We start from the raw sequence: 26,706 nt of genomic DNA, 5'->3' as shown, positions 1-26,706 counted from the left end.
GCAAAACAATATGTTTGGTATAAAAGCAACATGGCTCATCACCCTGAACACACCATCCCCACTGTCAAACATGGTGGTGGCAGAGTCATGGTTTAGGCCTGCTTTTCTCGGAAAGATGAATGGAGCCAAATACAGGACCATTCTGGAAGAAAACCTGTTGGAGTCTGCAAAAGACCTGAGACTGGGACGGAGATTTGTCTTCCATCAGGACCATGATCCAAAACATAACGCCAAATCTACAATAGAACATTAACTTGTTCTACAGAATACTAGCAGGTGAAAAGATTCTTGAAGAATGGGGGAAAAAGTGTGCTTGTTCCCATTTTTAAGATGAAAGATGATTTGCAAAGCTGTGGCAACTACAGAGGAATAAAGTTGAGATACACAATGAAGTTATGTGAAGAGTAGTGGAGGCTAGACTCAAGACAGAAGTATTTGCGAGCAACAGTATTGTTTCATGCCTAGAAAGAATACCACAGATGCATTATTTGCCTTAAGGATGCTAGTGCAAAGGTACAGAGGTCAGAAGGAGGTACATTGTGACTTTCTAGATATAGACAAATCCTATGGCAGAGAAAGGAACTGTGGTACTGCCTGCGTAAGTCTGGAGTGGTGGAAAGATATGTTAGAATAGTACAAGATATGTATGAGGGTAGCAGAACAGTGGTGAGGTGTGACAGAAGAATTTAAGGTGGAGGTGGGACTCATCAGTGATCAGCACTGAGCCCCTTCCTGTTTGCTGTGGTAATGGATAGGAGTAAAACAAAAGAGAGAGGGGTAGAGGGGGTAAGAGTGAGGCTCCAAGGAGAAGAGATCGCAAGGGTGGACAACTCGAAATACTTGGGGTCAGCAATCCAGAGCAATGGTGAGTGGGGTAAGGAAGTGAGTGGTCCAAGCAGGTTGGAACAGCTGTTATGTGACAGAGGCTAGAATGCAGGGAAAAGTTTATAAAATAGTGGTGGGGCAGACATAATGTACGGATTAGAGAGAGTGGTACTGAAGACAAAACACAAAGCGGAGCTGGAGGGGGCAGAAATGAAGATGTTGAGGTTCTTTGTAGTAGTTAGCAGGTTGGATAGGATCAGAAATGAGCCCATTAGAGGGACAGCCATAGTGAAATGTTCTGGAGGCAAAGTTTGAGAGAGCAGACTCCGATTGGTTTAGACATGTGCAGAGGAGAGATTGGAATATTGGTAGAAGGGTGATGAGGATGGAGCTCCCAGGCAAAAGAGGAAGACCAAAGAGAAGGTTGAGGGATGTTGTGAGGGAAGACATGAGGGCAGTTGGTGTTAGTGAGGAAGATGCAGGAGATAGGCTTACATGGAAAAAGATGACCCCCTCCTCGAGCCGTCGCCTTATCGTGATGGGGAGGTTTGTGTGTCCCGAAGATCCTAGGAGCTAAGTTGTCTGGGGCTCTCATGCCCCTGATAGGGTCACCCGTGGCAAAAATGTCCTAGTTGAGGGACCAGACAAAGTACGATTCCAAAACCCCTATGACAAGTATAAAAATTGGATCTTGGTTTCCCTTGTCCAGATGCGGGTCACCAGGGCCCGCCTCTGGAGCCAGGTTTGGAGGTGGGGCTCGAAGGCGAGCACCTGGTGGCCGGGCCTGCAGCCATGTGGCTCAGCCCGGCACAGCCCGAAAGGGTAACATGGATCCCCCTTCCCATGGGCTCACCACCTGTGAGAGAAGGCCCTAGGTGTCAGGTGTGATGTCATTTGGGCGTTGGCCAAAGCCAGGGACCTTGGCGATTCGATCCTTCGTCTACAGAAACTAGCTCTAGGGACATGGCAGGGAAGGAGCCTGAGTTGGTCCGTGAGGTTGAGAAATTCCGACTCCATATAGTCGGACTCGCCTCTACGCACCGCTTGGGCTCTGGCACCACACCTCTTGAGAGGTGTTGGACTCTGTTCCACTTTGGAGTTGCCCCCGGGGAGAGACGCCGAGCAGGTGTGGGTATACTTATTGCCCCCCGGCTCAGGGCCTGTACATTGGTGTTTACCCCTGTGGATGAGCCTCCCTCTGCCTGCATGTAGGAGGACAGGTCCTGATTGTTGTTTGTGCTTATGCACCAAACAACACTTCATAGTACCCACCCTTTTTAGAGTCCTCAGAGGGAGTGCTGGAGAGCGCCTCCTTTTGTGACTCCACATTCTGCTGGGGGACTTCAATGCCCATGTGGGCAATGACAGCGAGACCTGGAAGGGCGAGATCGGGAAGAAACCATTTGATACGAGCTATTTGGTCCCTGTGCGACCGCTGTCAGAGTTTGGTCCGCATTGCCCATGTGACTGTCTGAGTGCTTCCCTGTGCTGAAAATCTCCTTGTAATGAATGCGCATGTTTTACTAACAAGGGAACTCTGGGTACGTGGCAGACACTTACTGGAAAATGTTCCGGTCTCATCGTTCCCCTTCTTCTACATCGAGGGAGCTAAAATACGTTATAACTTAACCCTAGCCCTAACCTAACCTTAAAACAAAAGTTGATAAAAAGATATACACATATATGTACATTCGCTCTGTTCGTTTTTCTGTTACATCCATAGTGAACATGAACACTTGGCGAGAAATTGTAGAATGGCACATGTCGAAGTATGGATGGGGATGTTTCAGAATGGCCGGAAGTTTCCTCCGCATGGTGTCTGGGCTCTCCCTCAGAGACAGGATGAGAAGCTCCGTGAGGGCCTCAATGTCAAGCCGCTGCTCCTCCGATTTGAGAGGAGCCAAATGAGGTGGCTAGAGCATCTGATTTGAATGCTTCCTGGATGCCTCTCTGGTGAGTTGTTCCGGGCATGTCCCACTGGAAAGAGACCCCAGGGACGACCCAGGAGATGCTGGAGAGACAAACGTCTCTCGGCTGGCTTGGGAACGAGCCATTTGGAAGAGCTGGAAAAAGCGGCTGAGAAAAGGGAAGTCTGGGTATCCCTGCTGAAGCTACTTCCCCCGCGACTTGACCTGGACAAGCAGTAGAAAATGGATGTATGGATGGAAAAAGATGACGCACTGTTTTGACCCCCAACGGGACAAGACCAAAGGAAAAGAAGAATAAAGTTTGCACAACTCTGCACATCACCCTTGATCTTATACAAAGGCACCACATTTTTCCTTGACTCCTCAGCCATCTTCTCACCTGCTTGAATTCTGTTGAACCACCTGTCATTAAATCCACAGCCACCTATCCTTCTATATACTTTCAATTTTTCATCCCCTTCAGTGCTTTTCTTTCCTCTTCTTAATTATTGCCACTTGCTGGTCCACTTCCCACATATTTCAACTCTTACTTCACTCTCATTTTCTTCATTCATCAACTCCTCAAAGTATGGTTTGCATCTATCCAGCACACTACTGGCACTAGTCAAATTTCTCTTTATCCTCCACAACCCAAACCTGCTGCACATTCTTCCCATGTTTATCCCTCTGTCTGTCCCACTGTATAGATCCTTTTCTCCGTCTTTAGTGTCCCACCTGGCAAACATGTCCTTATATTGTTTGGCCTCTTGTTTGGCATTTGCCACTTCTACCTTAGCCCTATGTTGCATCTCAAGGTATTCCTTTCTCCTCCCCCCAGTTCTATGTCCCACTAACGTTCCACTTCGCTAATCTCTTGTATGATTTCATGTACTTCTACCACTTGTTTTCCCTTTCCCCTTTCCTTCCAGAAGGCACAAAGGCCTGCGTCTTGTAAAATAAATGGTAAAACAATTTAACCTTGCCCGTAAACCTCTAACCTTTCAGCCTTTCTACCTGCTCTCCTGGACACACAATATATCAACCTTTCTCCGAATCATCAAGTTAAACAAACTCTGAGCTTTTCCTCTCATATTCCCAACATTTTAGATCTCCACATTCAATTCTAAGCTCTGTTCTTTCATCTTCATTTTCTGCCAAAGAACGTGCTTTTCACCTCTCCCTCATGGTTGACCCGCAACTAAATTTCAACCAGTGGCCTAGAGGTTAACTGTCCCAGTGGTGGATGTTGTAAACTTGGGCCAAGACCGATGCGGCATGGAATTCTTTGGATGTATGCTCATATTTGTTGGAGTGTTAATTTATCCCTACGGAATCAATTAAGTACTGAAGATAAATATGTAAATTGGCAGACCTCATGTTTTTGATGAAACATGTCAGAATTGCATTGATGTGAGTGAATCCATTTGTTAAAGTTCACCCATCCATCCATTTTGTGAGCCACCTATCCTCACGAGAGTCACGGTAGTGTTGCAGCCTATCCCAACTGTCATCAGGCAGAAGGCGGGGTACACCCTGAACTGGTTGCCAGCCAATTTCAGGGCACATAGAGACAGACAACAGTTGCACTCACAATCACACCTAGGGGCAATTTAGAGACTCCAATTAACGCATGTTTTTGGGATGTGGGACAAAACCAGAGTGCCCGGACAAAACTCACGCAGGCACGGGGAGAACATGCAAATTCCACACAGGCGGAGCCAGGATTTGAACTCCAGTCCTTAGACCTGGGAGGTTAACGCTCCGCAGCTGCGCCACCGTGCCGCCTGTCAAAGTTCAATATAATCAAACTTTAAACCTAAATATTTAATTGATCGTCTCTGCCTGGTAAGCCTATTGGTTTGTTTTGCGAGTTTAAAAAGAAAGGTAGACGATTGGTTATAACTGAATTTGACTTAAATTTTATGTCAATTGATCCATTATATGAGCTGCTTGTCCTCACGAGGGTCACAGGAGTGCTGGACTCTATCCAAGCTATCTTCGGGCAAGATGTGGCGTACACCCTGAACTGGTTGCCAGCCAATCGCAGTGTCAATTTTATGTGTCAAAATGTTTTTAAAAAAATGTATCCTGATATTAGCTAAGGTGATAATTGTAACTATCCGAGACATTGTTCGTGAATTAAAATGATAATTTAAGGAAGTGAGCTTGCAATATATTTGTATTGTTTCTTATTTGTTCCAAAGAGGTTAATAAACTCCCAAGCAAGCCCAAGTGTTGGCATAGCAACCAGTAAAGGCCAGTAAGATTTCCAGCAGATTCAACAAATATTCAGCTGAAACTCTGTTAAACCTAGACTATTAACTCCCAAATTATTAAATTTGGACTATTGCATAATTTTTACTTGTGGAATTTCACAATAACACTGATCATAATCTGACATGATTTTAAGTGGGTCACATTCAGTTGTAAACCAAATGGAAATAAGTTAATAGCAACCAAAAATATTTACAATAAGCTTAAATTCTGTATTATAGAACTGGAAGTCTTGTGAATCCTTTGTCTTACTAGAGCATGTTAAGCATCATGTTTGAGTGACCTTTGTTCCAGTGCCACCAAACATTATTAATTATGACTGGCTCAGTCTTCCTAACTCGCTTAACATAGTTATCTCCTGTGAGTGAGAGATAGGAGGACAAGTTAGCTCTGGGTGTCTGGCGGGTTGCAAAAAGCACACACAAAGAGCAATGCAGATGGGCTGCCAGCAAAGATAGGGAAAGGAGGGAGCCATGAAAAGATGAGAGACTGCGAGATGAAGTCGGATGCAAGCAATTTGAGTTAGCATTAGCAGAGGCAGGAGTCACTCCCCACCACTGTGGAATCTCCCGAGCTGAGCTGAGCTGGGCTATTTTCTTCCACTTTGGGGTGTTTCCTCAACAAAAGCAGCTTTCCCATAGCCTCTGTCACGGAGCCCAGAGAGTGCAGGAGCCTGTTGCCTGGATACCCGACTGGTGTTGCGGCTGGAGCGAGAAAGCCAGGACTGAATGAACACTCTGTATGTTTGTTGGCGGTTGTTGCTGCCATGGGAAGTGCACCGCTGACTCTTTCGACGGCTGGCTCGCTTGTCACATACTGACTGACTTGCTGAGATGGCACGTATGAATAAGTAAGGAACCCCGCTGATACAGTGGATTTTCTTAGACTCTGTGGTAGTGGGTGACTGGAACCCTGCCATGGGGAAGAAGACAACAGTTTAGTAGAAAAAAGGCACGAAAAACTAACCGCAAATATACGAGGTCTATCTGAGACAGAGAGGCTACTTAGGGCCAGAGAAAGGATTGCAATGTATTAGAAACAGAAGCTGGTAAGGACTAGTGAAAACTGGCAGTAGTGGGGGTTTAAAAAACCAAGAACTGGAAGGTAGCAATCAGCAAACCTGTGTGTGGACTCATGCAGGTGCAGTCTTCTAGTCCAGATTGCAAATCTTCCCTTTTCCTCCTCAATGAAAGATGTGTGGTGGCATTCAAAATGGAAATATATTGGCTGGTGGTTTTCAGATGACTCGTTATTTTGTTTACTTATCCATTCATGGTGCGGTTCTATTACTCAATGTACTTACAGGGAAAGACTTTCTTAAAGATCACGCTTTGAAATATTTCGCCATTCACTCTTTTACCTACTGTAGTGTTTGTTCTCTTTGGAATTGTTCAGGTTGATTGTCCTGCTTTTTTTGGGTTACAGAGCATAAATGAAAGGTGGCTGTATCTTGTTGAATACACCTCTGACACTCATACATCAAACTCGTCATGTAAATTTGTGATATTTATAGAATGTCCGTGATCTACCAAGACAGTTATCATCACAGTCGATTATGTTTTTTTTTTTTTTCAGGAGCAATTAAAAATTTCTAGCAATCTATTTTTTTAAAACATGGCAAAAATGACAATCTTTTTTCATAGCTATCACTGTATGTTGCACACATTTAAATGTTTGAAATTTCAGCACGTTTGCACAACATGGCTATGAACATTTTTTGTAACTGAGTTCACATTGATGATCACAAAACACACGAATGAAAATGCACATTTGGGCTGTGTCACTCACGTCAATAGATTCGTCCAACTGCAGTGAGAAACAAGCTCTGATGTCCTTCCCCACACCATCCGTGGCTTCACAGCACCGTGTAACTGTACTCCTTGACGGCAGAAGATAATATTTCCGCCTTATTTTTAAAAGATCAGAACAATGAGTCAGCTATGCCTCTTTTACCATCTCTCTGTCTTGGAAGGACTTCTTGTTGTTATTATTAATGTGAAGAACCTGGAACGATGCTTCGGTGGCGGCTTTCACTGTTGAATTCTGATGTGTGAAAAGTGACTGGTGTGCAGACAATTGGGATTTTAGTTCGTTCACTTTTCTCATTCTCAGCTCGCTTTTTGGTGGAATGTCGGTGTCGTATTTGCCAGGAACCGTTTTAAAATGGCGCTGCAGATTTCACTACACTGGCAGATGAGGCAAACACACTTGGAAGATGACATAGTTAAAAAATAGTCCGTCTCCGATTCCGTATGATAATGATACGTTTGTCTTCTTCTTTGCTCAAGCATCCATACTCATATTTGATAAGATTTCATTACTTTAACAAAAAAAGTGAGGGCTTAAAATAGAAAATAGTTGGGGAACTTACTGACTAGTGTGTTTTACTCAGCGTCGTTTGCACATGCGTAATGAGCTAAAGGTCAGAAAAATACGGCTGACGTCTTTTTTTTTTTCTTTTTTTTTTTGTCTGTCGGCACACTGTCGCGATTGACCAAGACTGCCTTGACGCATTGAGCACCCTTCATCTATACAGTAAACACTAGGTCACTTACTTTCTCCACATTAGTTAGAACCATTGTTCTAAACAAAATAATAATAATTATTATTATAAACCCCTTTTATTTATACACACTTTGAAGCAATGCCAGTATACCACTATAGTTTAAATGATTAAAAAGTAGCATAGATTGATCTTTTTTCCAGGTTCTGGGTTTGTATCTTAGATCCGGCCTTCCTGTTTTAAGTTTTCGTGTTCCACGGTTTTCCTCAGGTTCTCTTGACACCCCCCAAACCTTCCCAAAATATGCATGTTATGCTCAGTGAAGACTCTAAATTGTCAATTGATTGGAATGGTTGTTAATTTACTGTATATGCAATCTGCAATTGGTTATAAGTACTCTGACTCTTGCCCAGAGTTAATATAGGCTTCAAGTCACCCGTGACCCCAACCTGTGGATGGGTGTTTTTTTTATTTTCCGAGAAAATTAAAGGATAGATTGTTAGATGAATGATTTGAAATGGTATTACTGTGCTGTAGTATGATATCTAGGTTCTGGAAAGTAGTGGAGGAATGGAAGAGGTGGGACATTTTTTAAAGGCCATATGCACCCATATTACTTACTGGACGGTAATAAATTTTGTGGATATTTTTTTTCATGGCCTAAAAAACCCTACAGTACAAAGTTATCGTTGAGATACAGGACTCATCATAGGGCCATGGATTTCATGAATGGCCGGTAATTTGTGTGCTACCTAGTTCCAAATCCATTGGCAATGGTGAACGCGTTTTTTAAAAAAAAAAAAAGTTACTGTACCAAAAATAACATTCTAGACTCTAAAGACTGGAAAATAAAACCTTTTTGAGTCCATCGTTCATTCCCGACGGTCCGTTTGTCCAATAGCATTACACTGTAGTTAATACATATTTTGTTGCAATTTTATTAATCCGTAAATCCTTTCATTATACAACAGATGTGCAAAAATGATGGGAGTGTTTTCACTGTGAATTCACTAATCAATTGGAAAAAAAATAATAGTTAATGAAAAATACACTGGTTGTTTTAGTGTGCAGTATTCGATAATTGTTGATGATAGTCATATTCTCATTAAAAATAAAGTACGAAAAAAAATGACACCTTCTGGTTAGAATACAACTATTAGGGAGCTCAATTTTCCAAATCCTTGAGTTATTTTTTATGATCCTCAAAGGGACGTTGACATCATTTCACTGTTATCACAACCAATTCAATAAGTCCATGCAGTAGTTCATTTGAAGGCACTAATTGTTGGGTTCCCATAGGTTATACATGAGGTGTGCACTATAAAGCAATCTCAACCTCCACTCTTTTCAATGTGCTCCCTGGCTGTGATCTTACACATTTGTGTGCACACAAATGACTTTCTTCTGGGGGTATAGGACAAAACCCTTTTTGTAAGCTTTTCAGAGGTGTTGGTTTATGTGCCAGTCTCGCACTTAACACATAGCATGCACTCTGAACCATAGAAACACCATGAAAAGACCGAAGACTGTCCATGGTGCCATTCCATCATTACTGGTGACCTTACACGTGTGTGTGTGTGTGTGTGTGTGTGTGTGTGTGTGTGTGTGCGCACACAACTTTATTCGGGGTGCAGTGGACCTACATAATATGTGGATGAAAACAAGCAATTTCTGTAAACTGTTTACAGGTGAATGTTTGATCCCGTTCTTTGTTGTTTCCTTTTTAAAATATTTAAAAGAAGGAACATACAAAAGAACTGTATGTTGGTGGCCTCTCTTTTTCCACAAAGCAAGCGGAAAACATCTTTTACAGTGCTATTTTGTTATTTGGATATTTTGCTAAAAATGTTGTCTCGGGTGACAAAACGATAAAAATATACGAAAATTAAATTAAAGTCATATCAATTATCATGACCATATTTTGTACTGCATATGTCACAAAACAGTAATATAAAATGAAACTATTTGACAGTTTAGTTTTTGAATTTCAAATTGAACAGGCTTACTTGATAGACAGCCCTATGTCCATTCCATTAACAGGAAGCGATTACATCAGTGTTTGTTTTTGTCAAAAAGAGCAGTCATTTCAGTGCACTAAATCTTTGGCAAACCAGGTGAATTCTTCTTCTAGGGAACTATCCCTTTATTGAGCTAATAGTTTCTGTAAGTGTAAGTGGTGCGCAACTAGATCAATTGATGGTCCAGGTAATTACCAGATTATGATGCTTTCTTGGTAATACCTTAAATTAGATGACTAAGAATACATTGTCTAACTCAGGGATGTCAACAATACAGAAAGTAAAACATATGGCCTGTGGGCCTCAACTAGCCCGTCAGGTTCCAATCCGGCTCATGGGGATGGAGAACAGATTCACGACTATTTTTCAATAAAAGTGACTTTTGTTGCTGCTTTTGTCAACTGCAGGGTGCACTTACAAAACCTAAATGCCAGTAATGCACTTGTGAAGGCCAAACGATGCCAGATTTCGGAAGCACACTAAAGATCAGAGGACATGAATGTTAAAGATTTCCGATTTCCAATTTGTGGTTTTGTAGAAGTGCAATGGAGGAGACAGTTGACCAAAAATAATCCAGATACTGCCATTGTCATTCAGTGGAACCTATATATGGGGGGGTGGGAAATGAATGTTGTTGCATTTCAAAGTTTAACTGTAACGCATCCATATCACTGCCGAGTTTGAGAAACCTAGATTTTATTCATTGTTATCAATTTTTATTTTACCACATCAATGCTTGGGAATGACTGATATATTTTCATCCATCCATCTTCTTAGCCGGTTATTCTCACAAGAGACCCAGGGAGTGCTGGAGCCTATCCCAGCTGTCAACGGCAGGAGGAGGGGTACACCCTGAACTGGTTGCCAGCCAATCGCAGTGCACATAGAGACAAACAGCTGCACTCACAATCACACCTATGGGCAATTTAGAGTGTCCAATTAATGTTGCATGTTTTTGGGATGTCGGAGGAAACCGGAGTGCCCGGAGAAAACCCACGCAGGCACTCGCAGAACATGCAAACTCCACACAGATGGGGCCGGGATCGAACCCAGGTCCTGAGAGCTATGAGGCCAACGCTTTCCAGCTGACCCACTGTGCTGCCAGAAATATTTTCAGTTACAAATGAAAATTTGTTTTTACTGGCATTGAGAAACTTTCGCTCATAATAATACCTGGAAGGCCTGCACATTGTCCAGCCACACTTACTTATTCCCACACCATCGGTGTGCATTTTTGCACAGATATTCTTAGTCATTATATTTAGTCTCTTGTGATGATTTGTCACACCTGCGGTGTTTTTCCGAGTATCACGCTCCGTGTTGTTTCTTTCCTGCTCCTTTTTTTGTATCCTTCCATCTGGTTGAGATCACTCAAACTTGTAGGGTATTTTCTCATGGCTCCATTTGTAAATGTTTCACTGTCTTAAAAAAAGTAGTAACCTTGGTATCCTTTGTGAGAACAGTGGATGTTAAGCCTAAATAGCCCTGTTCAAATGCCACGGTTTTGTGATGTGAAAATTGGCCAAGATAAGTCATTTAAACTTTTTTCGCCATTGTGACATACAACCTGTATAACTCAATGGAAAAAAAAATACATCATCATTTAAAGTGCCTCTGACTAACCCCCACTATAACCTGCACTGCCTCTTTCCGTTAAATGGCTTAACATTGGACAACACCATACTGTCATATAAACTTTGCCCACTCAACAGCCCTTCTCTGTCCGTCCCTTCTCAAGGTTTCGTTTTTTTTCCCCCTCTGTGGGGTTTAGATTTTTTTTCCTTGCCTGATTGTTTTAGATTATGGGATATTATTGCCAACTGTAAGAATGATAAGCCCTCTTTTGTCATTTAATGTCAGTTGTCCCATATTTTCGCCACTTATTGACTGTCGTCACTTCGTTCCATGGCACGTTTATTGGCTTAAATTATTTTGTAAAACTTCTCCTGACCAGTACATTTAAACGAGATTTCTCTGATGCTGTGGAGGTTCTCTGCGGATCATTCAATGCTCTACGTTCTATTCTATTCTATTCTATTCTATTCTATTCTATTCTATTCTATTCTCATACTAACAAGATGCCGCTTTATAAATGTCAGAAAAAGCATACTCGAACATCTGAAATAATTTTAGGCTGAATTAGGTTTTTAAATGGTGGCAGGTATGTGTCGACTCCCATTTAACCTGTGTTTGAATGTGATTGGCGAGATTAGTTATAAGAAATGAGTTACAAGAACTATGTTTGTATAACAGCCATATTTGCCACTCATAAAAATTGAAATAACTATTGGTGGAAAGCCTAATTCAGCCATAACTATTTCTTTTGCAGATTTTATCATTTAAGTGTTATAAAAAAAATTGTGTTTAAGTTATGTTTTGTTGTGTGACACTAAAACAGTGAGAAGTAATGTGTACTGAGGACAAAAGAGCTCAAGGCTCATTGGAGATTGCAGATGCATTTGGATATGGCCAATGAGTGTCATAATGCAAAGAGCCCTGGGGAGGTAACGGGAAATGGTTTACTCACAAAAGAGGAAGGATGCAGATGTATACAGGACTCTCCCTAGAGCTCCTCTGTTTGCTCATATAATCCTTTCCCTTGATCAAACTCAACTCCACTGATGCTTTAATAACCCTTTAGCGCTATTGTCACCCTTAATTTACTTCTTTCAATTTCCATTTTCTGAGATCATCAACTCCCACAGCAGAAACCCCACAAATTTTACAGCCCGAGCTCCGAAAAGGTGGAACCAAAGGTTGATACTTCACCAATATCGAGTAGTTTGACAGCACTCAGTAACACCACCACACCCGTTTCAAAATGTTCATTCCATCCTAACTCCCCACAGAACACAAACACTTAAGGCAAATTAACATCTAGGCACAAATGACTACTGTTCTAACCTAAAGCAAAGCAAATTTATTTGTGTCGCTCACTTCATACACGAGGTAACTCAATATCCTTTAAATGAATAAAGGCATTTGAAAACAAAGAGATAAAATATTTAAAATGGGATAAAAACAACAAAAGTGACAAAATATTGAAAAAAAAGACAGTTAAAACTGCATAAAGTGCAAGTAATATGATCAAAAAGTGTATTTGTTCTAAAAAACATGAGAAAAACGAAAGGTTTTTAACCTGGATTTAAAAACATTCACACTTGGGGCTGACCTCACCTCTGTTGGTAACTTATTCCATTTGTGTGCAGCATAACAGCTAAATGCTGCTTCACCGTGTTTGCTTTGGACTCTGTGCTCCACTATTTGACTTGAGTCGGTCGATCTCACAGCTCTACTGGGTTTGTATTCCGTAAGCATTTCTTTCATGTATTTAGGACCTAACTCATTTAGTGATTTATAGACCTGTAGCAGAACTTTAAAATCTATTCAAAAGCTGACTGGAAGCCAGTGCAAAGACTTTAGGATTGGATTCATATGCGCTGACCGCTTTCTTTTGGTCAGAATGCAAGCTGCAGCATTCTGAATGAGCTGCAGCTGTTTAATAATCTTTTTTGGGAGTCCAGTCAGAAGACCATTACAGTAGTCAAGTCTACTTGAGATAAAAGCACGGATGAGCTTTTCCTGGTCTGCTTGACACATACAAGACTTCACTCTAGATATGTTCTTCAGATGGTAGAGGGCAGTTTTTGTGATTGATATGATACGATTGTTGAAAGTCAGGTCAGATTCAATCAGAACACCAAGGTTTCAGACTTGGTCTTTCGTTTTTAAAGATAGAGAGTCCAGGTGTTTACTAACAGCTATTCTCTTTTCTTTATTCCCAAAAACAATTGTTTCATTTTTGTCGTAATTTAGTTGAAGAAGGTTTTGGCTAATCCAGTTATTTATCTGATTTAGACAGTGGCACAATACCTCCATTGAACTGTAGTCATCTGGAGACACTGCTAAATATAACTGTGTGTCATCTGCATAGCTATGGTAGTCAAAATTAAAGTTTTGAAGAATTTCACCCAAGGGTAGCATATACAAGCTGAACAAGAGAAGTCCAAGAACTGACCCTTGAGGGACCCCATAGGTCATTGCCATTTGCTGGGACCGAGCACCTCCAGTCGTCACAAAGTAGCTCCTTTTTCCCAGATAGGACCTAAACCATTTAAGGACCGTTCCATTTATTCCTACCCACGTTTCCAACCTGTTTAGCAGTACATTGTGATCTACCGTATCAAAACATGCGCTGAGATCCAACAAGACCAAAATTGACACCTTTCCTGAGTCAGTATTCAACCTTGTATCATTGAGCACTTTGATAGGAGCAGATTCTGTACTGTGATGAGTTCGGAAACCTGATTGAAATATGTCAAAAAGTCCATTTAATAACCCATTCATGGGCAGGGTGGCAATTTTTTGCCTTATTGAGATAAAAGTCTTCTAACAGGCCACCAAATAACACTTCTTTTTCGTTTAACGCATAAAACAAAGAGCAAAAAAAGATGTGCCCACTCACGGGCAGCGTCCCAAAACTAGGACGGGTATGTTATCAGTTCTGTGAAGTGGTACATACTAGAGATATGTTTATTAATTAATTCTTATTCTAGAACGACACTTACGCATTAATAATATTGATGGATTAGCATTTTGAAGAAAAACTTGGTTGCATACAGATCTTTCTCCCTTTCTTCTCTTGGAAAACGCTCCATGTGTACTTGAGGCAGCCATGTTGGGTCAGGAAGGAAATGGAAATAACTCCGTGCTAACTTTGACCGATGAGTTATCATCACCTGATAGCAAATTATGGCTTCAGATTAACACACTTAAACATTTTTTTATACTGAAGGATATAAACCGTGAAAATCATGGTGTCCCAAAAATGGGACGCTGCCCATAAATGGTTAAATTCAAGAAATTGCTGAGTTGATTAAAAATAACTTTTTCAAGAATCTTGGCTATGAACGGGAGATTTGGGATGGGAATCGTCGAGTGCTCTGTGTTTTAAAAGAGGCCTAACAGCAGCTACTTTAAGAGCTTTGGGAAACTCGCCAGATTGAAGTGAGCAATTGAAAATCAGGTAGCACTGACTTCACAATAGTTTTGAAAAAGTCAGATGGTATTGAGTTGAGACAGCTCGTTGATGGCTTCAACTGCTGAACAATTTTCTCTACAGTTTTTTGTTCAACTCAAATTCTGACAAGTTAATAGAGTTTTCGCTTGGTGGCTTCATGTGTGAGGTCATTCTTTTTGCGGATATGTGCTTACATTAAACCTGATGGATAATAACAGGAAAACTCATTGCATTTGTCAGCTGTTGCGAGTTCTGGATCTGTCTGATTCGGCGGGTGGTAAGCTTGTAAACGACAGCAAATAGAGCACCAGTATTGTTGAGGTTCTTACTGATGATTTCAGAAAAGTGTTGCTGTCGAGCTCTAACTCTTGGTTAAAATTACAAAGACACTATCTGTAGAGGTCTTACTCAATTTGGAGTTTTCTTTTTCTCCACTTGCGCTCCGCTTTCCTACACTTCGATTTAGATCTCTTGACCATCATTGTGCTCCTCCACGGTGTTCTAGGTCGCCTCAAGATGGTCTTAGTTTTAACAGGAGCGATGGCATTCATGGCGTTTGTGATTTTCGAGGGGAAATTGTCCAAAAGTTAATCAACTGTCTCAGCATTCACAGTCTGTGGCACAGCAACAGTCTCCATAAACTTAGTAGAAGTACTCTCATTTATGTACCTTTTCCTAATAGAGATATTCTATTAGAGTTAGAGAGGATAGAGGTTGCCTGAACTTTTGGAAGAATCTGTAATTCAAAAAATACACAAAAATGGTCAGAAATGGCCATATCATTAATGTCAATCGAAGGAATTTCAACATCCTTAGAGATGACCAGTTCCAAGATGTGACCTTGAGAGTGAGTTGGACTCTTAATATGTTGAGAGGTCAAATGTGTCTAGTATTGCAGAAAGTTCTTTGGATGTCTTTTCCATGTTATTGTCAACATGAATGTTAAAGTCCCCTGTTATGACAAAATAGTTGTACTCAGTACAAATAACTGACAGCAGTTCTGAAAAATCCTCCTTAAATTTTCAATTGTATCTTGGAGGTCTATAAATTATTAAAATGATATCTAACCTTTGGGTCAGCCTTTACTAAAAAACACAGATCTTCAAAAGGGCTAAAAGCACCCAGTATAATGTCTTTACATTGAAATAATGATTTAAAAATAACAGCAATACCACCACCTTTTTTCCCTGTTGGACACTTGTTCATAAAATTAAAATCTGCTGGTGTTGCCTCATTTAAAATGATATTACAGCTACTTTCTGTTAACCACGTTTCATTTAGTAACAAAAAGTCCAGACCATAGGTTGTAATAATGTCTTTAATCAAAATTGATTTGTTACCCAGTGATCTGATATTAAAAAGAGCTAGTCTCGTAGAGATGGCTGGAGGGAATGGTTTGATAGACTCACATTTTATCCTCACTAAGTTGGAAGTTCTACTTCTTTTGGTGCTATATCCTTTTGACCAACTTTCTGTCCCATGTAATTACAGGGATAAAAATGCCTGATCTCCATAGGGCTCTGAGTTATTCTGGTAAATAAGTAGATTTACAGATAGTCTTCATGGGTGGGGAGGGGCCTTTCGCTTCTTAGTGGATGGTGGTTTCAGGCGAGGGGGAATTGGAGGAAGATCTTGGCGTGGTATGGGCTGGAGTCCATAATTGACAATAGTCCTCATCCAATCCATCAGACCCAACATTGCATTCAGGCTGGGAGAGGGGGAGCCAATATCTACTGCGGATTATATCGTTGTTGTAGTCATAGAGGGGAGATTCATTTCAGGAGAGAGGTATTGGATAGCTCCAATGGGGCAGGAAGAGGTGTGGGAGATTTAAAGTGCTGGTGCATTCCATTTGTCATTTGCTCATCATAATTGTTTGGATGACGCAAATAAATGTATGTGCACCTTGTCTCACCTAATCTCTTGTTCCTCCGATTGTTTGGGAACAACTGGATCCTTTTGTCTTTGGTTTTTGTAAACATTTTCTTTGGTGAATGACGGTGAATGACGCACACAATAGAAAATTTTGGCAGCTAATAACTTAGCCCCTTGTATATTTAGACAGAAACCGTCTGCTTTGTAAAGATTTTTACGCTCCCAAAAAAGGCAGAAATTGTCAATGAAACTCAGATAGTACAGTGCACACCTTGCCTAGCCACCTATTCAATTGACGGAGCCTTGAGAAACGTTCATCTCCAGATCGTACAAGTGGGAGAGGTCCGCTTATAAAAAACACAGCATCCATCCCTTGAACTTTTGTTAGGAAATCAATGAAATCCCGCTTCAGTACCTCTGATTGCTGCTTAAGAACATCTAGGGCCCCTGTGTGAAAAATTACAGATTTCAAAGTTGGGTGCTGATCAGTGCTCTCCAGGATACTTTGAGAGATATCAGACACCGTGTCGTTTGTAAAACACGGTACTTTGATGTTCTTCTCACTGCAAAAGTGTTTCACATCCTTGATGGCTCCATCACCAACTATTAATGTTTGGGGTCCCAATTTTTTCTTGGATGATTTCATTTCATACCTTTCAGTGGTGGTGGAGGATGAGGATTCTTGACCTGTGTCTTGTAAGAGTTCCTCAAATCTATTTGTAAGTTTGACATCAATATTTTGCACTAACTCACATTGTTTTTTTTCTTGCTCTTCGCTGTAACAACCATCCATGACCGCTCACTTGGTGTTGAGGCGGCCCGCAATGCAGGCCAGCCAGATTCTTTGGAAATTTCCTGGTGCTGTTGTGTCTTCTCTTTTAAATGTCCCATATGTTTGGGCTTTGCGCCCAGTAAATTCCAGGGAGAACTGCTGGGGTGTCCGTTATCCTTTCCACAGTTCACTTGAGTCCTCGTTGTTGACATCCACCTAGACTTCAAGACAGCAGATTTTCGATTCCTGAATTGACACCCTCTGCAATAGTACATGAGTGTCCTCAGTAGAGAAGTGGGGCATCTTAACGGCTGGTCTTGTTGCTAACACCAGGCTTGTGCTAATTAGCAGGCCACGCTCACGTAATGATGAAACAACTGATTATCCACAAAAAAAAGAAAAATACAGTCCCACAGATTTAAAAGTATCCAGGAGTCGCTGCTTCTAAAAAAAGAAAAATAGTTTAGAAGAAAAACAAGCTTATCAGCAAGAAAAAAAAAAGTGTCAGCAGAGGCAAAGCAAGCAGAGCAAGAGCAAAGAAAAAACTTTCTGCACAGAGAAGCGAGAGAGAGAGTAGATAACATATGTTGCTTCCTCTACGTCAGACAGACTCTGAAAGTCTTTTTGGTAGCTTATGCTGTAGAGTAACCCATTTTTAAAAAATTCTTTTTGCGGCCAAGCTCTTTTGATAGTAGTTTATTAGCGGCTATGCCCCACAAGTAGGATGTGACCTCGAGTTGAAAGAGAAATTCTGTAAGGAACTAGATGAAGTAGTTCTGAGCATCCCAGACAGAGAGAAAGTTGTGATTGGTGGAGATTTCAGTGGCCATGTTGGCGAACGAAACGGGGGCGATGAAGAAGTGATGGGTAAGTACAGCATCCAGCAAAGGAACTTCAGTCACTCACGTTTGAAAAATGTACCGGTGTGGTCAGTCATGGTCGCAGACAAAGATTAGGGATGGAATCTCAAGACCTTAAAATAATTTACTGCATTAATAAAACATAACTGTAAATTAAAAATAAAATAAATATGTAGCTGAAATAGAAAAAAAATTCAAACTCAGAAATAATTTCCAATTTCAACTGATATTAGTAGAACCTTATATAAAATGGTATTTTAAATTTTTCATCAATAAAAATTCTTGATCTGACCAAGTTTGTCTGAAAAAAAATTGAATGCACTGGCCTGTCAACGAATAAACACGAACGGTCTATACCCGCAATGTTTTAAAAATGGTGAAAGTTTCGTTCAACATAATCGGTGTTAGTGGCAACAAACTGGCGATACATTGTAACAAACATTCCTGTCGGCAATCGTGATGTATTGATATAATCTAGCGTAATTTATGGCGGTATCTATTGTCAATCCATTGATAAAAGCTAGCAGTAGATGATATATATCTTCCTAAAGCATGTAGAGGGGAAAAGTTCTCAACTTCAAGATAATGCGTACCACGGGAAAATGACCGTTAGAACTTAGATGAAGCCAAAGTAAATCACAATCTCATTCTTATTATAGTTAGGGGGGCAGGGAGGATGTGGGGGATGCACACGCGCATCGCCACGACGGCCATAAATAGGAGGCTGGCTTGCTAGAACGTACCTTTATGTGCGTGCGCTCAACGTATTAGCCACACCTGAATCAAATGACGAGGTGGATGACAGTCTGTCTTTTTTTTTTTTTTTTGGCACGTCGTCATTTGATCAACCAAAACTGCCTCGCGATCGACACATTGAGTACCCCTTAATTTCCTTTGATATGGCGCATTATGTTAATGGCTTTCGACGTAAATGCACTCATAGGAAGTGAAGAAAGTCTGAACATGTGCGTTTGGCATCACTTTGGGACATGCTCAGTACGGTTAACTTACATTTCCTGTTTCCGGGTGAATACTGATTGTTTAGGACCGGGGTGTTTAGTTAACGTTTATGAAATAAACACACAAATTAATGTCAAGACTACACAAAATAAGCGACGTCTTTCAATATCTATTTTTTCTACTCTTAACAAATTTTATGTGCTTGATTTTTTTTTTTTTTTTGTGCTCGACTGTTCAGATTTGCGAGCGCGAAGGCGTGCAAGCGCGGTCGTGCTCGTTAAATGTGTGTGACTGAACTTTGAGGGACAGATTGTGGTAGAGTTCGCAAAAAAATGGAAATGGCAGCTCCTCAGCAAAGATTTGATTACAGATGCGTCTTGTTGTTAGTGAGCGAGGCTAAGCTAGGCCGAGCAGCTTCAATGATACGGCTCCAATCTGGGTACCAAGATTACACAGATGATGATTTTAGTCCACTGAAGTCGTTACCAGGGGTGTCCCACATCAAGGATTCACAACATTCGGTCCAAATCCAACAGGATTTATTGAAGTACGATCGGCCGGACCTGAGCCTCCGCATTTAGCTGCCACCAGTTCGGGAACCGCAGACAATAATCAAGACAAAGTTGGATGTTTTGGAGACCAGGTTCAAGAGAGCAGACTTTGGTTTGGGCATGTCCAGAGGCGAGAGAGTAAGTATATTGGTAGAGGGTGCTGAGGATGGAGCTGCCGGGCAAAAGAGTGAGAGGAAGACCAAGGAAAAAGTTGATAGATATTGTGAGGCAGGACAAGAGGACTGGGTGTTAGAGAGGAAGATGTACGAGATAGGCTTAGATGGAAAAAGATGACACGCTAATGAACTCTTAATGCATTTAAAGTGAATCTTTTATTTGAAAAAAAGAATGGAGAATAAGGTTAAATAGTACCAAAACTCCTGCTTGTGATGGGGAAAGAATACATTAACATCTTCATCCGTTTTTTTCCTCTTCACATTTGACTAAATGTCATAAAGATGTGAGCAAAATCTGTGCCTGCTTTTCAAAAAGGCCACTTGATTAATTATGTAACCTTAATCTATCAATAGAGATATTAGTCATAACTTCCATCAGTAGAATGGATGAGGCAACACAATGAATAAATATTTCAACAGTCTATTCTTGATTTCTTTTTTTTTTTTAATGTGTGGCTTTTTACCAAAACATTCTTGTATTTGTCGTTATTTAAATTTACCCCTTCTTTCCTATTTTTCCCTTCATGTTGCATAAATCTGTTGCTATTTTGAATGCAACGCTAACCTGCTCAGATTCCGCGCTGACTCATCTTGGCATATGACATCATGGCATCGACATTCCTGGAGTAACTCTTTCTCTGTGAACTCGGAAACCATTCTCAGACCCTCATTAAAATGAATGAAGATGAACTTAACTGTATTTTCATCTCCCATTACCATTTGACTTTACTATTCTGGTCTGATTTATACATAGTGTGTTCCCCTGTTCCATCATTGACCTTATGAGAGACGAATAATGGCACCCAATTTATCTTGATACAATAAAAAAATTTATTTTAGAAAGTTTTACATAAACAATGTTGATACCCTCAGTTGTTGTCGCACCACACATGCAATTTTACAATCATGTGTAATGCTGTCAACAAATGAAAATTCTATTAATTTATTGGAAATTAGCGGAAGTTGATTCATTAGAATTTAAAAGCGCTGGCTGCACAGTCGTGTGTAGGTTTTGGTATTTCATACTAATTTACTGATAGTAGGCCTGAAACAGCTGAAAGGCAATACAATTAGTAGTAATGACGATGTGAGTAAAACTATTAAGGAGATGGTGAGGGTCATCGGGATTGATCTCACCAGTCAAGTTTAACACATATTTAACAAAAGTAAAAACCATAACCTGCCTCTGACATGATGACCTAAAAGAGATGACAATGGTCCACATGCCTGGTCTAAGTATGGCTATACTAATAAAAGCGAAATTGGAATCACTTCCTCCAATAGTAACCTTTGTTCAAGCATTAGAAAATTCATATATATATATAAGTCTAATATTTTTGAACATATTTATGGTCCATAAAGTTAAGATAATCCAAATTAAAAATGGAACAAAAAAGAACTGTTCCATTTGGAGAGAGGTGTCAAATCCCTGTGACATGCTCTTATGCCACTGTGCAAAGTAGTTCATTGCATGCTGTTCACATTTAAGAGGAAATTCTTGGGGAGAAAAAATATCTATTAATAATGTAATTTCTCAAGCATAATTCACAATTTCTTCTCCAGGAAAATAGTCGTCAATAGTGTGCATAATACAGACTGTAGGTGTAGGGGGGAAAAATTAAAAAAAAAAAAAAACTTTCACATTTTATAAATGTTGGCTACCACCATGAGTTTATAAAAAAGTTGTACGCATTCATTCCAATATGCCATCGCCACATAGAGGTTTAATCTATACTTTCATTTTAATATGATAGGCGTATGTATGACTGGATATCTGTACAGTTGGGGTTAAGTTTTTACACCATGGCAAAACTTGTAAAATATGACTGATGACTGAACAACAACCATAATTACTTTACGGTTTTGTTTAGTAAGAAAAACATCCATCCATTTTCTACCGCTTTTCCGGGTCAGGTCACGGGGACAATAGTTTTAGCAGAGATGCGCAGACTTCCCTTTACCCAGCTACTTCATCCAGCTCTTCCAGGGTAATCTCTAGGCGCTCCCAAGCTATCCGAGAGACATAGTCTCTCCAGCATATCCTTAGTCATCCCCGGGGTCTCCTCCTGGTGGGACGTGCACCTCACGAACACGGAGGCACCTGAGGGGCATCCGAATCAGATAACCCAGCCACTTCATCTGGCCCCTCTACGTGCGGGGGAGCCACCACCGTTTTCCAATTTAGGACCATGGTTTCAAGATTTGGAGGTGCTGATTCTCATCACATCTATTTTACACTTAGCTAAGAACCGCTGCAGTGAGAGTTGGAGATCGCGCCTTGATGAAGTCAACAGAACCACATCATAAAAAAAAAGCAGAGCTGCTATACTGAGGCCACCAAACAGGACCCCCTCTATGCTTGGGCTGCACCTAGAGATTTTGTCCATAAAAGTTATAAATAGAATCGGTGACTGAGGGCATCCTTGCTGGAGTTGCACGGAAACTAGTCCGACTGGAAATGCAGACCAAACTCTGACACCGTTCATACAGGGAGCTAGTATCAAGGGTTTCAGGGACACTGGCCATTCAGAGACCTAGTATCAAGGGGTTTGGTACCCCGTAATCCCGAAGCCGAACCTCCACTGTACTTCCCAAGGAAGACTGTCGAACGGCTTCTCCAAGTCCGCAAAACACATATAGACTGGTTGGGCAAACTCCCATGCACCCTCAATGACCAGCCGAGGGTGTAGACCTGGTCCACGGCCAGGACGAAATCCACATTGCTCTTCCTGAATCTGAGATTCGACTTCCTGACGGATCCTTCTCTCCAGCACCCCTGAATAGATCTTACCAGAGAGGCTGAGGAGTGTGATTCCCCCCCTGTAGTAGGAACACACCCACCGGAACCCCTTTTTTAAAAGCGGGATCACTACCACAGTCTGCCAATCCAGAGGAACTGTACCCAATATCAATGCAATGTTGCAAATGTGTGTCAACCAGGACAGCCCCACAACATCCAGAGCCTAGAGGAATTTCGGGAAAATCTAATCCACCTTGCGACTGAGGCGCATTTTAAACTGGTGACTTCAACTCCAGAGAAAGGAGACCCGCCTCATAGAACCCAGATTCTGCTTCCTCATGGGAAGGCATGTCGGTGAAATTGAGGAAGTGTTCTCCCCACCAACTCATAACGTCTCCTACCAAGCTCAGCAGCTCTCCATCCCCACTATACACAGTGTTGATAGTGCACTGCTTATCCCTCCTGAGATGCTGGATGGTGGACCAGAATTTCCTCAAAGCCGTCTGTAAGTCTTTCTCCATGGATTAACCGATTAACCGGTTAACCAATTAACCGGCGTCCTCTGCATGTCCAAGTGCATGTGGACAACTTTATGTTTGAACATGGTGTTCATTACGGACAACCCGTGACGAGCACAAATGTCCAGTAACAGAACGCAGCTCGGGTTCTGATTGAGGGGGCTGTTCTTCGCAATCACCCCCTTCCAGGTCTCTCGATCATTGCCCACGTGAGAATGGAAGTCCCCGCAGAACGATGGAGTCCGCAGGGGGATTGCTTTGCAGAACCTCCTCTAAGGACCCCAAAAAGGGTGGGTACTCTGAACTGTTTTTTGGTGCATAGAAACAAACAACAGTTAGGACCCGTACCCCCCACCCAAAGGTGGAGGGAGGCTACTGTCTCATCTACTGGCTGATTTTGTGGGTATACAATCTACTGGAACTGTATAAACTCTGAGCAATTGTACATGTATATGTTGTATTTACTGTAATTATTGCATTGATGACATCAAAGTTTGAATGCTTCTCAATTCTGTCAATTACAGTGGAATTGAACCCCTGTAGAATGTCCATGAGGTTGTGCAATGACTATTTCAACCACAATTGGGGAAAAATATGCCTTTCAAACTCATGTACACATCGCACACATGCATGATGTCGAAATAGTATTCCGTTTTCTTCATGAGCTTAGGATCAACAGATTAACTTTGCATGTGTTACTAGTATGTCGTTTTGCATTTATTCCAAATAACCAACAAATTTACCAACAAAGACTTAAGAAAATACAAAATTACGTGAAGTAAGCAGATTCCAAAGTCACCACTTGTACCATCTCTTGATGGGACATAAATCATCTTTGTAAAATACTGTCATTGTTTGGTCGAGATTCTTTTGAATGTTTTCATTGAGGAGACCAGATTGCTTAGTTTGATAAAAATGAAATTTTAAAGAAAATAGTTTATCCCCACTCAAAGGTTCTCCCAATGTTCTTTCCTTAATGATTTAAAATATTTATTGCAAATTGTGTCATTGCAGGTGTGTGGTAATACTGTATGTTTGTCACACCTGACATCCATACAATTGTTTGTGAAATTCAAACAGAAACAGTACACTATCTTGCCTTTAGGTTTCACTTTGGCATTAATCTGAAAATACAATAAAAAAAGATGAGCTGCTTTCCACCCCTCACCCCCAATAATTTGCCATAGTCAGTACCCACTTTGGATCACTGGGACTGTATTTTGGAAGTAGCCAAAATGTTGATTTATTAACACATAAAACATAAGGTAGACGAGTTGGATGTTTTCCTGGTAATTGTGGACTCAAATTTCACCCTTTTTTAATGCTGTGTTTCCGGTAAAATGTGTGTATTTAACAAATGTTAAATCCCAGATAGTTCTTTGGCGTAAAAAACATATTGAAGATGTTGTGACTCTGTACGACCATGCTGTTGTACAATTATTGCCTTATCAGTTCGGTAAAAAATAAATTCTTAAAATGACCTTTTCTATTTTTGTGTCTTGTCTCCCACAAGTGAACAGAGTATTTGCCAGGCACGAGCTGCTGTGATGGTGTACGACGATGCCAATAAGAAGTGGGTGCCGGCGGGCGGCTCGACTGGCTTCAGCAGAGTCCACATCTACCACCACACAGGAAACAACGCCTTCCGTGTAGTGGGGCGTAAGATCCAAGATCATCAGGTCAATGCAAGAGATCTGTCAATTCGATTTGTCTTACCAAGCTATTCAGTTTCAGAATGTATGCTGTTATCAACTTGCAAGCGAAATATTGTCCAGGCAGTTCACAGTGTGAGCAGGACTGTTTTTGTGAGGTGTCAAAAACAATATATTGTTGTCAAAGAAATTCTATTCAAAGAAAAATACATTTGCATCATGTTTGAGGGTCATTGTGAAACATCCATCCAATTTCTGAGGCGCTTGTCCTCACGAGGGTCGCGGGAGTGCTGGAGCTCATCCCAGCTGTCATCGGGCAGGAGGCAGAGTACATCCTGAACTGGTTGTCAGCCAAACGCAGGGCACATGGAGACAGACAACAGTCTCATTCACAACATCACCCTGGGGCAATTTAGAGTCTCCAATTAATGCATGTTTTTGGGATGTGGGAGGAAACCGCAGTGCCTGGAGAAACCCCACGCTGGCACGGGGAGAACATGCAAACTTATGGAAGAAGATTAGTGCCACCAGGATTTGAATTTGAAATATAAAGTGAAATAAGATTTTAATTTGAAATGCCACAGAATACAGGATTTGAATTTGAAAAGTAAAGTGATCACATTTTCAATAGTTGTATTTCAGTGTAACTTTTCAATGTTAACAATTCAACCGGCTACAATTCGCTGTCTAAAATTCACCGTCTGTGCCACCACTTCAGGTCAGAACCGAACACCCAGCCAATCCAGTTACGCTTTCTTAGAATGTGACGACACGTGACAAAGAAAGCGTAACTGCGATTGGCTGGGTGTTCTGCCTGGTGGCACAGACGGTGAATTTTAGACAGCAAATTGTAGCCAGTTCAATTTTAGACAGAATTGTAGCCAGATGACTTTAAGATGCTCGGCCTGGCTTAGCCTAGCCTAGCTCGCTAAGAACAAGACTGGTCTGTAATCAAAAGTTTGCTGAGGACTCAACCTTCAACTACTAGACTGGGAGCCATTGTGGTTTGAATCTCTTTCATCGCCATATCCTTTATATCTCTATCTTTTATATTTTCATACTCGAACCTTACTTACTCACATACCCTTTTATTTTCAACTTTAACATAGCCTAGGTAGTATGTGAATTGTGAACCTGGTGTGCTGACTTTAATTGTTTGCTTTTATGTGACTATACGTAGCCCGATGGGGTGCACAAACCTGTGCAACCTGTAGCCCGTTCCCAAGCCCGGATAAATGCAGAGGGTTGCGTCAGGAACTATGCCAAGCATATATGAGCGTTCATCAAATGAATTCCATACTGGATAGGTCGTGGCCCGGGCTAACTATGCCCACCCCCCGGCACTGCTAATCTGCAAAGCATAGGTAGAAATTCAGATCATGTGTGTCGAAGACAAAAAAGAGGAGGAAAGCGGCTTAGTCGGCAGAAGAAGAAGAGGCATGCATAGACCTTACAACTGTGTGGAGGGACTTGGAATGTTGGGACTATGACAGGAAAAGCTCAGGAGTGACTTGACTTGATGATTAGGAGAAAGGTTGATATATTGTGTATCCAAGAGAGCAAGTGGAAATTTAGTAAGGCTAGAAGTTTAGGAGCAGGGTTTAAATTATTTTACCATGGAGTAGATGGGAAGAGAATTGGAGGAGGGGTTATTTTAAAGGAACAGCTGGCTAATAATGTCTTGGAGGTGAAAAGAGTATCAGATCGAGTTATGAGGCTGAAATTTGAAATTGAGGGTATTATGTATAATGTGATTAGCGGCTATGCTAGGTAGGATGTGACCTCAAGTTGAAAGATAAATTCTGGAAGGAACTAGACGGAAGTAGTTCTGATCATCCCAGACAGAGAGAGAGTTGTGATTGGTGTAGATTTTAATGGAAATGCTGGTGAAAGAAACAGGGGCCATGAAGAAGTAATGGGTAAGTATGGCATTCAGCAAAGGAACTTGGAGGGTCAGATGGTGGTGGACTTCACAAAAAGGATGGAATTGGCAGTGGTGAACACTTATTTCCAGAAGAGACAGGAACATAGAGTGACCTACAAGAGTGGAGGAAG

At 41.2% G+C, this 26,706-nt stretch overlaps 1 protein-coding gene across 4 annotated transcripts in view; it reads left to right on the top strand.

Annotated features, from left to right (window-relative positions):
• Nucleotides 1-26,706, top strand: part of enah (ENAH actin regulator) — a 179,781-nt gene that overhangs the window by 46,622 nt on the left and 106,453 nt on the right. For all 4 annotated transcript variants that reach the window (XM_061812328.1, XM_061812327.1, XM_061812330.1 and 1 more), the window contains one exon: nucleotides 24,513-24,678. In XM_061812328.1, coding sequence (XP_061668312.1) covers nucleotides 24,513-24,678 — 166 coding nt within the window. The remainder of the gene's footprint in view (nucleotides 1-24,512; nucleotides 24,679-26,706) is intronic.

The sequence above is a fragment of the Syngnathoides biaculeatus genome, chromosome 23 (genome assembly GCF_019802595.1).
Source record: "Syngnathoides biaculeatus isolate LvHL_M chromosome 23, ASM1980259v1, whole genome shotgun sequence".
NCBI classification, from domain to species: domain Eukaryota; kingdom Metazoa; phylum Chordata; class Actinopteri; order Syngnathiformes; family Syngnathidae; genus Syngnathoides; species Syngnathoides biaculeatus.
Note: the sequence above shows the minus strand (reverse complement) of the source record. Positions and strands in the feature narration are given on the sequence as shown.